The following is a 14,208-nucleotide window of genomic DNA, read 5'->3' on the forward strand; positions in this document are numbered from 1 at the left end:
TTTGTTCATAATTGACAAGATAGGTTTCGGTTATTAGGATCCATGTTTCCCTCTATAATAAATATATATTTTAAAAGCTGGCATCTAAAGCTTTGCTTAGGCCGTTGAATATATTTATATACCTCTTCTGGATGTTCTAGATGCCTCCTGAAAAGCCTCCCAGACTTGAGGTACCCTCAGAGAGCATTCCTGGAATTTTGAGTAGTTTCCAACAGAAGGTGAAAATGATCACCACTTTTATAACCAGTCCTTCAGCTTGGTCTCTAGATTTTGTGAAACACTTAAGAAGAATGAAGCCAATAATGGGGAAAATTTATTGTGGTTTTGTTGATTTCCTTTAGTAATACCAGCCCCAGATATCATGAAAACATCCTAAAAGATGACCAACTATTAAATGTGTTTATGTATATTCATTTTACATTATAAATATGAACCATTTAGTTTCTACAACATTCTTTTGGAAATCTGTAATCAGCGCATCTTTTATATTAGCCAGGGATCTAAAGAACTCTTACAGGTGGGCTCCAAGTTTAGGCAAGTCCAATTTGACTTATTTTCATTTCAACCATAGTTTCTCGTACTTCAGTAAAACAATCTTGTGTACTTTCCTTACTTTCAAAAGTGGCTTGCAATATGGTAGTAAGGAAAGGATGATTGAGAAGGCCTAGTTAGATCCTGGACAATGTGTCTACAGTAATTTATGAAGCCATTCATTTTCCTGTCAGTTGTGTAATTGTAGTGCTTAAAGTGCTTAGAAAATAGTTACTTTAATTAAACAGCACTTCAGTATATTTTGGAACATTTGGAAATCAAAATGCAATTGTATATTATAAAATTCATTTGACTTTAGCAGCTACAAACTCTGTACGTATGATTTAATCCAATACTACGCTAACGAAAAAAAATAACAGCCCTTTAATGCAGGGGTACACCGGTTTAAGAGGTACATTTGAGTTTTGAGTAGCTTTGCACAATTCTCAAAACTGAATCCTTCTGCAAATTGAAGCCCCAACCCTCCTCCTTGTCCTTTGTTGTCCATAAGATGGGAAAGGGAAGGACTCTACTGTCTACATGTTGATCTGTCTAGTAAGGCAGGGCACACTTTCTGAAGCAAAACCTGCTCCAATCAAAAACCAATGGCTTCTGTCATACTTTACACAGAAAATAGAAGAAACATAGATATTTAAAATTAAAATCAAAAGACAGTGTTGAATAGATCTTCATGAAAGATTGTACTTGAATAGTGCTGGATGATCTAGGAGCATGAAAAATTCAGTTCATTTAGCGGGTACAGGTATATAATAAATTCTAATTCAGTGTTCTTCAAAATGGAAGCCATGTAACCAGCCTCGCAAATGATGTCTAAGTTATTAAATATTTGACCTATGCTTATTACAATGTTCCATGAATTGCTTAGAATTTATTAAGTGTGCTTTTCTGCTCCATTGGGAAAAAATAAATTCAGAAATAGTTGTGAAATGTAATGATTACCCAGAAAAAAGAATTGATTGTATCAGCATATCTGTATTTTTCCAGTTCTGTTTTCAGATATTTGGGGCATACTGGTCCATATTTATGCAATAAAATTGTTACATGGACATTTACTCAATTATTATGGAATTTAATTGAGGTATCAAAACCTAGTAATATGTATTTGATACGTTACTGTTATAAGATATAGAATAATGTGGCAAGATCCCAGTGTATGGAACATTGATTATTGTAGCTTTTGACAGTGGTCTAGCTCAATCTAATACTAAAGTTATGGTTTAGTACCATATCCATTTTTGTTCTTCTCCCCATCTGGCAGAACTGTGAGGGGATATAACACTTTTGCTTTTGGTTTTAATTAACAAGTTTGTCATTAAACTTTTATCTTTGTTTAAGAAAATAAGCCAACAGATTACTTGAACCTAGCTTGTTTAATAACACATCATTAAGAATAACCATGGGAAAAAAAGCAAACGTTTCCAGTCTCTGCAGCTGTGCAGAGGAGTAGGAGTTTTCATAGTTGAAATCAGTGTTCAACTTCCAAGCTGGATCACTGTGCTGAGATTTTCTGCCAGTGCATTAAACAAGGACTGGAGACACACAGGTTCTAAAATAAATAGAAGTTGATGGGGAGGGATATGTATATCACCTTGAGCTTCCAGAGGAATATGAAAGATGAATGTACAAAATAAAAAATATTAACATATGCCAGGAACAACCTGAATAACAAGGCATCTCTGTCTATGCTGCTTTTCTCTCCCTGTTAGAAGAATCAAAAACATGCAGTGGCTGCTTAACCAAGAAATGGTTTCCACCACTAATAAGAGTTTAAGCATTGAGAAGACACTGAAAGGTCAAAGGCACTTTAAGCATCAATTGATAATAGGCTTGTCTGTCAGGAAATTAGGCCATTTGGACATTCAAATATCACTATATTTCAAAATATATCTAAAAAGTAAATTGTCTTCATTTTATGAAAAGAAAATTACACACATATTGCTTTTGCCTAATTCCTCTTACTCCATTTCCAGAGTATATAACCAAAATAATTGACATGAAGGACATATCAGAATAAAAGTTAACTATTTCTCCTTTCAGTAACATTATTTTTCAACCTCTAAGCAAAAAAAGCCAAGAAAGCACCTAGAAAATTGGAGCTCTGCCTCTTGTAGCCAGACAAGACTGTCTAGTTATGGGGAAAAATAATTGCTTCACCCTAATAATATGGAATACCAATTCATGTTTATTTTCTGCTGATGGAATGGCATCTATTCCTGCATCATCCTGGACTTATTTAATGTGAGATATAATAGCACTACTGCCACAATGTATGCTGAGCAGTAATAATAACAGCCAAGTACTCAAATGGCTGTTATTTTGAGTACTTTTTCAAAATTACTTTCTGTCTTGAAAAGGATGGAAAACTGCTCCTTTGGAATATATTACAAATGTAAGGAATTCGAAAACAGCAATACAAGGAAAAGGGAAAGCTAAATCTTGCTGTTTTTTTTGACAAATAGATATGCCCATTGGAAAACACTGGATATTTTTTGTGGCAAGATTGGTTTTGTGCTTTTATAACAGAAACCTCTAAGGTCAAGTTGGCTAAATTTAAGCAATCATGATCATTGAAAACCACTTACGCAGTGAGATTACCAATTATTAGAATATATGTCTGCCCCAGAAATTATTCATATATGTCTGCCCCAGAATAATTAGATTTAATTAATTTTAGATTTAAAATCCTAGATAAGCATCTCTTATGTACATTAGGCCCATCATAAATTAACAAAAATGATTTCCTTTTTTAAACAATTCAAATGCAGTAATTGCTTCTTATTGCTTAAGTGCTTCCTTATTGTGGTCTTCTGTTAAACTGCCCATTTCTCTTAGGAATACAGACCCCTGGGAAGAAATGGGCTTAAGAATTGCATACGTTGCATATTTTAGTATCTTTTGAGTCACTGGAATGAAATAATTTCACAATGCAAAAACCTGTTCTTAGGAGATAGAATTTGAGACTTCGTAATCTGCTTACCATTCTGATCCCTTTACAAAATGCTTTTTCCTGAACTTTTTTTATCAATACTTTCTGTAAGTCTTGAGTGGCATCAAAGCAATTTGAGCGTGATTTTTTTCTTTCATGGACTGCTACTCACATACTTAGAAACTTAAATAAATATGGAGCAGTTCATATTATATCTCCTTATTTAATTAAGTACATGGATTAGAAATCTAGATTTGCTGTGACCCTTATCTTCTCACTGCACAGAAACTGGCAGAGGAGCATGGAGATGGCTTTTGTTGTACAAGTGATCAATTTTGTTAGTTTGACTGCATTGGAAAATCTGGTCTTTGAAATAGAAAAGGATTTTTCACTTGTATTCTGGAAGGTCATCTCTCAGATTCTAGTCTGTCAGTATAGTGACTTCAGTAAAATCATGTTGAACAACTAACAGGTAATTAATATAAGAAAGTTTGTACAATGGGACTATCAAACTAATCTCTTTACATTCCCTTATGCCTATTGGCAGACCACAATTCAGAGTGCCAAAAAAGGATTTGGTAGAATCTGTCGAAAATATTTTCTTCATCATTATGAAACAGTCTTGGGAACTACAGTAATCTTAGTACATAAATTAGTCCCATCATGGTTCCAGATAGGTAATTTATATATGGGAACATGAAAAATATGAAAATTTGTGGAATATGAATATTTGATTCAATAATGCTGTGCTCCTTCATGTTCAATGTTTAATATTTATGTTCCTGGAATTTAAAATTATCCTCCTACAGTTTTTGAGTCCTTAAGAAAATCTAGAGACTATGATGGTACAGAAATTTTCTATTTACCTGATATATCATAAGTAACAAAACAATGTCCATACTTTTAAGGGTCATATTGATAACACCCTAAACAAATGGGTATCATATTTGTATCTTTGAAGCAAAACGATATGCTTATTCTGAAAAGAGATTTTTCTTTAACCTGTATTATAATGAAAGATATAAGCAAACTATTTTGTTAGATCTTGTTCCCAAGAAAGAAAATCAAATTAACGGTTTCTTATTTTGAAAGGGCACCAAGAAAGAGTCAGCTTCTAGTTTTATAGTGTATACACTTTTTAATGTTTTTTGTACACTGCACTTACTGCATTATGAATCTTCCCACCATCACCACCGCCACCACCAAAAAATGCACTTGGAATATTGCTAGTAGAAATCATTTGAATTTTCTATTAATATTTTCAACATTTAAAAGTTTGAGGGGGAAGATGTAATCATAACTGAAATAGTATAGCAGATAGCAGATATCTTTGAAATTGATGACATAAATGTGACCATTATTTGGTTCTCATTAGATGGCACGATTTGTATTGTATTAGATGATATCTCATTTAAAGTTTTGTACTCTTGCAGAATTCTTTCCCCACTAAATAGGTCCTGCAATATTAAATTAATATGGATTTATAGTACAGTACTACAGCTAAAAGATTGTAAAGTTCAGTCTTTGTATTATATCTTGGACTGGAAAGTATTGTGATATTAAACATAATTAACCACCACAGGTTGTTCTTCCCATAGGTACCAGAGAGCATTTAATTCAGGAACTTGCTTGTAGGAACCTTTGCTTTCTGAAGTAATGGAAATAATTTATATGTTTAAGGACTGATTGAACAGTGTTAAAATAAGTTATAGGTCCATTATTTTCCTTCTGGGATTGGTGTAACAGTCACTTGAAATATCAGCTATAGATGAGGAAGTAATTCAAGACAGCATTCTGTTAAGAACTACTAAATAAAAATGGCAAAATCTTTATTTCAGCATTGGCATTGGTTGGAGTATTTGGGGCAGGACATGATGCTTTTTGGGCTGGGCATGATCAACAGCTTCATAATTTAATGCCAGTTTAGAATTAATTCATACAGGTTTGCATATTACCTAAAATCTCAATTGATGATTCACCATTTGTATCTTTGCCAAGGATATATAATACTCATCTTCCATGAATAAGTGATAATCAGGGGGGCGGGCACTGAAAATTGTGTTTGAATTGCTATCAGGAGATGTGAATATTTTGCCTATGGCTTTTTCACGTATACAAGCTCTTATTTGACGCCACTGTCAGTGTGAAAATATATATTTGGACTGGTCTTTGTAGTCTTAAAATAATACTTGCTGCATCTCTGAATGCTGTACTGGATGTGATATCAGTAGCAATTTTGTCACTTAGAAAAATGCCCTCTTTTTAGACTCATAAGGAAAAGTAAAATATAGAAATACAATTAACATAACAAGAACCAGACTATTCTACAGCTGATATATTTTGGTGATTACATAGCTTTATCATGCAGCCCATGTGACTGACGTTATGGGATTAAGGCATAATATTGCCCTGTACTTTCTCTGTAGATTAAAGCAGTCAAATGTCATCATGTAGGCATGATAATATGGGATATTATCTAAGGAGCTAAAATTTATATTCTCAAATCTTGTATGACTATAAAAATAATATTAGACTGTGTAGGTGTTTTCAGGTAACAATTCAGAAGGAAAAGAGAACAGTGACATAGGAGAAAGTAACATCTCTTTTTGCTATTGGTACTTCCCGCAGCATCCCCTGACTGAGAACTACCCTGAAGAGAAGGGTTGGTAATAACAAAGAGTTTTGACCAATTAATGAGCCAATTGTCACAACTCCGCATAGCAGTTAAGTACAGTAATGCTGATGAAATAATGTTAGGCTGGTTTCTAATGGAGTATCTTATGGGATACAAGTGTGATTAAGATGCTGAGAAAAATGCTCTATTGGAATTTAAATGTTATACAGTTGTTACTCCATTGCCTTCCAGCTCTGCAGTATATACACCTCTGGTCACTTTCAACCAGTTTGCTCAGACACAGTGGGTTCTTGTTAAGTTGGCAGGTAGAAATAAAGACTGAAGCATAGGCAGTTCTCAGTTTGGTATGTGGAGTGTAGATTTTTGATGGATGTTATGTTTCAACGCAGAGAAAATTTAGTTACCAGATGCATAGAATATATTGTATATGGCTGAAAAACAATGGCTTACCATGTAGAGGATTTGTAGATATTATCTATCTTTCACTTATAATTTGGTTTAATAAAGCTTAAAAAAAATACAATCCAACATATTGAGTTAAAGTAATGCCCATTATGAAGGGATAAAACTTATGAGTACTGGGCTTTGATGCATTGGCTTTAAAGTCTGAAATTTCCATCCTTTTCACCCTGTTCAAACCATTGTAATATTTATTCAAGGACGTTTATATAGCACGCGCATCAGAAATGGATGATTTGCTTGAAAACCTTGCAGCATAGTACAACATACAATATTATATACTGATTTAAAGAATCCAAGCACCGATATTTCTTTTCCCTTTGCATGTACTAACAAATGTCATTGCTGAACTTGGCATGATAGTTAGATCTACATATGTACATTTTCTTCCAAACATCATACTCTTGATTATGTGTTCATGATTTTTGAGCAGTTGTACTAAATACTTTCTTAATTGAACTACATTTAAACTCCATAGATGTGTAGTAAATTAAATTTCATAACCACCAAATCTAGAATTTTCAATATCCAGGAACTGATTATTTGCTTTTTAGAGTAATTTTGTCCTAGTTTAAATGACATCATAATCTTTCTCTACAAAAAAAATCCCTAATCTGAGTTTTTAAAAGTTCTTACTGTTTCCACAAGCATAATTTAATTAATTAATTAGTCATATTGTAATCAGTAGAGCCCTCTCCTGAATATTGGATTGGTGTTTAAATTGTCCAGGGTTGAAATTTACAGTGATAATTGAGAGTTCATTCTGCAAGGATAATTTGGTACCAGAAGAATAGTAATGAATACAGAAAATAGTTTTCTAGTATTAAGTAGTCAGGCTTGTTGAGCAAAAGAAAGAGGGCTTTTTGCTTAAAAAATCCTTACTGTTCTGTTCTTTATATGTTGCTTCTTGGTATGAAATGCATCATCCCATTAAAGTCAAGATAGATTTAACAAAAGTTGAACCGCATGTAATACTTGGAGACCACACTGAATGCTACTGAATGGCTGTGGCAGGTTAATATTTCGAAGTAATGAATGTGATCTTGATTTATTCAGAAGTGGCAGTAGCTATATTCTGAATTTGGAACACATTTAGATAAGCTGAATTCTTAATATGGAGTTAAAATAGTACTAAAATTCCATGCTGTAGTAGACTGGAAAATCCCTCTTCTGCACCTTTCTACTTGATCACAAGACTGAGAAGCATCTTTTTAAGGAAATTACCTTTTTTTTTTGGTTAGCATGTACTTAATGAAACACTGAACTGGCTGAAATGTTGGTAAAATTTAGTAACTATAATGCATCATTTGGTAATATGTTCCCCTTTCACTGGGTCCTTTAAATATATACCCAACAATATTATTTTCATCCAGACTGTTTTTCTAAATCATATCTGGAGGGTTGGGAGTAAAAAAATAAAAATAAAAAAATACACATATAATTACATAACATGAAACAATATACATATTTTGGGTTGAGCATATTTAGATTCCAAACATCAGGAATGCAAATGTAATGCCAACACTGTTGTTTAAACACTGAAAATATTGTGGGTTTATTAAAAAAAAAAAAAAACACCCTGAAATACTGCATCACTCAAAACAAGTTGCTTAGAAAAATCTAAGCTTTCTCAGTATTTGAGTTTTTTTAAAAAATGTATCAGATCCCTGCAATTTAAAATAAGTTTATCTCCTTTGTGTTCTTTGATTACCTGTAGATATTACACTTCACATTCTTTATAGGGTAGCTGCTGACATTTGCATTGTCCATAGCCATTAATGATGATGAAGGGTCCTTCATGGGTAGGTTCATATTCATTATACGGTCCTTGGTCTGACATATTTGACATATGTAGCCGTGTTTGAGATCGTAGTTGCCTGTGGCTTTGAATCATTGAACACTGCCTAATTTTTCTTAATGTGGGAGGACAGCACTTCCTGGAGATGAACACTACAAAAATGATAAAAAAGAAAGAAAATAATAAAGCCATTGTTCCTGTAATTACCTGCTGGGTGAAGATGGCATTGTTTGGTTCAGGCATTTGCTCTTCTGTGGTAAAGGGTATGCCTGTGGTGGTTGAAATTTCTTTATCTCCCACATGGAAATTTGAGGAGCTTATTCGTTTTGTGTATTCAGTTGTTGGAGCTCTGTAAGTTGTAGCAATGGGTGTAACAACAGTTGATAAATTCCAGCAAAGCTGAAAACCATAAACTGCATCTAGAATATCCTCTCCCTGGGTATGATTTGGGGTATGACAAAGGATGGAGTGTTCCCACCGACCTTGGAAGCCACTGAGCCATGTGGCTAATGCACATATTTTGGGGCTGCATTCCCAGGGGTTGCTGGAGAGACCCACAGTAGTTAGGGATTTAAGTGAATATAAAACCTTGGACTCCAGAGTGGTTAGCTTGTTATTATCCATTAGGAGAATTTTAAGATTAGGCATTATTTCAAAAACTGTCATATCAATGGCTTTGATCTCATTTACAGACAAATCTAGCTTTTCTAAAGTGCCCCAGGTCCATTCCATCCCGCAGGTCAGGTTGCTAATTTTATTCCCTTGTAAGAAGAGCATGTGCAGATTGCTTAGCCGTAGGAAGTGAGCAAAGTTAATCTTTGTCAGCTGGTTGTGCTCTAGGTGAAGCTCCCTTAGTTTGGTTAATCCTGCAAATCCATTGCGTGCCAAACTTCGCAAGCGATTTGTGCTCAAATCCAAAAAATCCAAACTACGACAGTCTGAAAACAGACGGACTGGAATAGTCCTCAGAGAATTGGAACGTAAACTTAGGGTTTGCAGTTTACGAAGGCCATAGAACAATTCAGGATTCAAAGCAGATAATTGATTGAAAGAGAGATCCAAATGTTGCAGGTTAAGCAGCTGGCTAAAAGTTGTGTTTGGTAAATAAGATACTTTGTTTGAACTTAAAATTAATTCCTTCAGTTTATACAGTCCTTGAAAAGCATCTTCTCTTATTGTATCAATTTGATTATGGTCTAAATGAAGCCAGGTAAGTTGACTGAAGCTTGCAAACTGATCCCCTTCAAGTTCCATAATAAAATTGTGCCTCAATGACAAACCTAGACAGCCCTTGTCAGTGGTGTTTGGCACTGAGTGAAACCCCTGAGAGTCACAGTAAAAGAGCAGCTTCTCACAACGGCATTTTGGTGGACAAGCCGTGCCCAAGGCAGGCAGCATTTTAAAAACAATACTCATTGCATATACTGCTGCCAGCATAGGAGCCCCTAATGGCCACTTGAAATGTAAGCCTGCAGAATATAATTCAGGGAAACAACAAAATAGGATATTCTTATCAGATGTATGCTTACAACAAAAGGAGAAAGATTGCTGCAAATAATGACATGCATTAAAATGTTTTGAATCTTTAATTTAAAAAGAAAAATTCTTGGTAGGAATATCTAAGTTACTGAAATTACCGATAAGCAATTCCCCAGTCTCTTAAAAAAGTATTGTTTCCTAAATGTGCATTTCTACAGCAAGATTAATTGCACATTATAAACCAAATCAAATAATGTGAACTTACCCATTCTTTTGAGTACGTTGGAGGTTGCATTCAGTCGTAGTTTTAGACTCAACACAGTGAGTCTGTAAAAAGCTCTAATGTTGACAGCTTTTAAATCATTTACTCTCTTTACTGTTCTCTGATACTGGAGTAAATAAAAAGGCTTCACACCCCATTCCTAATATATTCCTTTGAATTCATGACCTTGATTTCCAGTGGCAGATCTGTTAATTCCTGAATCAGTGCTGAGTTGATTGGCAGGTTTTCTTTTACTGTACAGCTGTTTAATTGCAACCGCTTTCCACAGCTATGGCTTTTTTACTCTTAACTTGTTGATGGCAGATGGGTAGCTTATCACTGAGAGAAGCTTCTGTAGTCGCTTGAACGCATTTGCTGAAAAGCTTTCAGGGCTAAGGTACAGAACACATTTGCTTATGTGCTGCTACCACACAACTGTATATAGGCTGACGTCATCCTGTGACGTTCCTTTTTGTTTGGGTTTTCCAGAAGCTTTGCAGTTTAAGGCACTGTAGTGCATACTGTGAATTGTGAGATTAGACTACCACTAAGAGGAAAAAAAGTAAGAATTCTTCAGCTGACATCCGGGAGATAGGAATGACTTTGCAGGTGTCTCTCTTGTAGGTTATATGTTTATTACTACAACCTTAAGCTGCACAGTATTGATTTTTGTAATAGAGTATTTATGTTGGTTTTCTGTATGAAAATTGCAGAATTTGTGCATAAAATGATTAGCCCCTCCCAAAAAAAACTAACAAGGAAAAAGTCATACATGAAATAATACTTTAGAAACTATTAGCATTCACTTATAAAGCTTTTTAAAAAGGAATATGTTTATAAATTTATTGCTTATATTAGGAAAGCTAGATTTTGAAAATTGTAAAGTTCTGTGTGTAAATCAATTTTGCTGGGCTGATGATTCTTCATCTGGGTAGTTCAGATAGAATTTGGAAACATACATATATATATTTACATGCATACATGGATTCCATTCCAAATTATTGGATCCCTGGAAATGTGCAGGACAATAACATCCTTGATTATTAAATATGTAGCTTTTACTTCTTAAATTGAACTGAAGAGTGAGCCAGAGGTGGTATTATTTAACTGCACATTCAGCTTTGCAAGTAACGGTTCAAATAATGTGAGTAATCTAGTAAATAAAAATTCTGTTTGGGGAAAGTAATATAATGGTCTTACCCAACCTTGGCAACATTGAAACATAATTCTCAGTTAATAAGAATGAATGCTAACAGGACCTAACATTATGTATTTTGAGTATTGCTCTATCACTAAGGTTATAATTTTTTAACTCTTAAAGTAGCCTGTAATAAATAAATACACGCACACATGCGTGCATGCATGCCATTAAAACTATTTTTCTCAGAGAAATTACTTCCTTTTCACCTGACTCTTGTAGAATTCTTCATCAAGTATTTATGGAAGATAATATATCAGGAATTTTCTGTTACTGTAGTTAGAATTTTGAATATGCAGTACTGTTCAGAAAATTATTGTTAAATCTGAATGTTAAGACTTCAGATTCCGGGTTGGGGAGGGGGTTGTCTACAGATTTCAGCAGATCCCATTAGCCAACCCAAAAATTGTGGGTTGTCCATCTCCTTCTCCACTGCTAGAATGATGGAAGCTGTTTAACAGCAACCAAGGAAGCTCCCAGCCTTCTCTGACACAAAGTCCAAAGGGGTTCTCACTTGAAGTAGTGATTAGTAGTTAGCAGACTTGACAAAATATGAAAAAGTCTCTTTCTTTCTTGAAAAAAGAAGTTCTGAGCTGGTCACTAGTCAAAGCTACCATATTACGTCTGCAGCTGAAGAAGCCCTTTCCTGTTCTAGATCAGAAACAGTGGGATGTGGGGCTTTTGAGTCTCGTTCTGAGTCATGAAGATATTTCCAAATGCCTTACCTTTGCAACTTCCAAATCAGATCCACCATTCTGATAAACCTTCTGATTGGGAGGAAAATGTGTTCACAGAGCTGTGGTTTTGAAACTGAAGATGCTAGACTTCCACATACCTGCAGGTTCCATGCTTTGCATGGCAAGTGTATCTGGCAAAGCTAGCTTAAAGTACTAAACTTCCCAGTACCTTAGCAGAGTCCTTTTTATTTTATATCCTGAAAACTCATACTCGTAAATCATACGTAATGGGTTTCAAATATTCTGTGTATATGAAAGGAAGAGGCCCTGAATTTTAGACAATGTCCAAGAAGTGAAGAGATGAAAAACTATGAGCATGCTCAGACATTATATGTAATGCACATATTTCTATCATATCAGTCTAAGGTTACCATTTTCTGCTGAAACCAGTCCTGGAGGCTTTTTTTCCCCCAAAGGACGTGTGCATATGAATCACTTCTAGCTGGGTGTACATGCAAGTGTGTGTGTGCGTGCGCAGGTATGCATGCATATGTACTTGCTAGAAGCCACAATCCAAAAAAAAGGATAAAAACTAAAATTGAATTCCTAGTTGCGTGTAAAATAAGGCACCCCATTTTTAATTGATCCCCTATATACATATACACAAACAAAGCATTCCCTCTTACATAAAGATGCAAGTGCGCGCACACACCCTGCTCCCTCATTCCAGCTGAACAGCAAAAAGAAAGAAAGAAAAACAGGATGGAGAAAAGGTGAGAAAAAGGGATAGCTGAGCTTGGACTGAAAAAGAAAAGATGGAACAAAACTGGAGGACAGGGGAAAAGATAACTGAAAAAAAGAACTATTAGCCCTCCATTTGTAAAAGGTGAGTATCTCCAGCAAGTCAGAAGAGGAGGATTAGTAGCTGTCATCCTCTGTGCCACACAGAGCTGTGATGTGTGTGTGTGTGTTTGGCACAGAAGTGTCTGACCTGTTGAAATAACATTTACAGTACTATTTATAAAAGAGAGAAACTCATCTCTGCTTTAATAATTATGGGACTCATTTTTAAAGATAGTAATAGAAAGCCATTCATTTTCTTCCCAGTGTTGCTGTCTTTTTATGTAATTGAATTGATCAGTTTAGATTATTGAGAGTATATTTGGATATAGTGGCTTCTGTGATATGGAAATCTCTTGTTTTTTCTTGCAGTTGCCTAATGCTCTCATGATAGTGGAGTAGGCCATATGGCTGCCATTTGTTAGCTGCTCAGATCCTAGAAGGGCCAAAAGAAGACAAAGTAGAAATAACAAAGGCAGGAATTTGCAGAAGCAGCCAGAAAAAAGGAAAACCTTAAAATAAAGTTTAAAGAGAAATATTCCAAATGAATAATAATAATGAGGAAGTAAAAAGAATGAGGTGAATATTGCATATAGCTAGGATTTGCAGGGTTGGGAGTTCATATTATAAGTGATTTGAGAGGATGAGCCAAGTCATTTGGCTTCCAGACCTTTGAATTCCAAGAAACTTTTTCAAGATGGATAATAGTGGTTTATCTTAGGTAAATCGTATGTATGACCAGAATCATTATACATTGGTAACATATTTAAAGGCAGCATGCATAAAAACAGCAGTGGTTCCTCCATCTGAATATTCATTTGTTTATTATATTTCTAGTCTACCCACCAACTACAGTACTTTAGGCACTGTGCACATCATTAAAATATATATAACAAGCCAATGCCATACAATAAAAACATACTACTGTATAGTGATATACAAGTTTAAATCCTACTTCACATATATTTCCACTTGTACTACAAGTCCAAACTTTCACCTATAATACATGAAGTATTATATTCAAACAAATAGGTATAGAGACTTTTTGGAAGCAGATCATTGGTTTGAATCCAGCTATTGAAATTTGTCTTCAGTTTATGAGATTCAATCCTTTCAGAGCACAATTTATAGTTGGTGACACATAGTCAATAGCTCTTAAGCAAAAAAACATGGAGTCAGCTAGAGTATGCCCATTTCAGAAACCCTGGGTTAGAAATGTAGTAATGTGTTTGCTGTAGATTAAAAGCCAAGGTTGCTTATCATAGTATACCCAGGCAATCTAGCATCCAAATTGATGAGGTTGTTTGAATTTCTGAGGGGGCTCCCTATATATCAAATGCTTTCGGGTCCAGCTTCCTTTTCCCATTATCCATAGGTACTGG

At 34.8% G+C, this 14,208-nt stretch overlaps 2 protein-coding genes across 2 annotated transcripts in view; one reads left to right on the top strand and one right to left on the bottom strand.

Annotated features, from left to right (window-relative positions):
* Window positions 1–14,208, top strand: part of CTNNA1 (catenin alpha 1) — a 69,038-nt gene that overhangs the window by 20,442 nt on the left and 34,388 nt on the right. The gene's annotated exons all lie outside the window — the stretch shown is intronic.
* On the bottom strand, window positions 8,132–9,875 carry LRRTM2 (leucine rich repeat transmembrane neuronal 2). The gene has a single exon (XM_025167919.2). The coding sequence runs from the start codon at window positions 9,805–9,807 to the stop codon at window positions 8,293–8,295; it is 1,515 nt and encodes a 504-aa protein (XP_025023687.2). The 5' UTR covers window positions 9,808–9,875; the 3' UTR covers window positions 8,132–8,292.

Source organism: Python bivittatus, unplaced genomic scaffold (genome assembly GCF_059951505.1).
Source record: "Python bivittatus isolate LINGU-HERP-01145 unplaced genomic scaffold, Pbiv_v1 ctg000020_np1212, whole genome shotgun sequence".
In the NCBI taxonomy this organism is placed as follows: Eukaryota; Metazoa; Chordata; class Lepidosauria; order Squamata; family Pythonidae; genus Python; species Python bivittatus.

Bases quoted from the DNA above. Each gene is read 5' to 3' on its own strand.
- LRRTM2 (XM_025167919.2), bottom strand. From the start codon at position 9,807: ATGCTGGCAGCAGTATATGCAATGAGTATTGTTTTTAAAATGCTGCCT.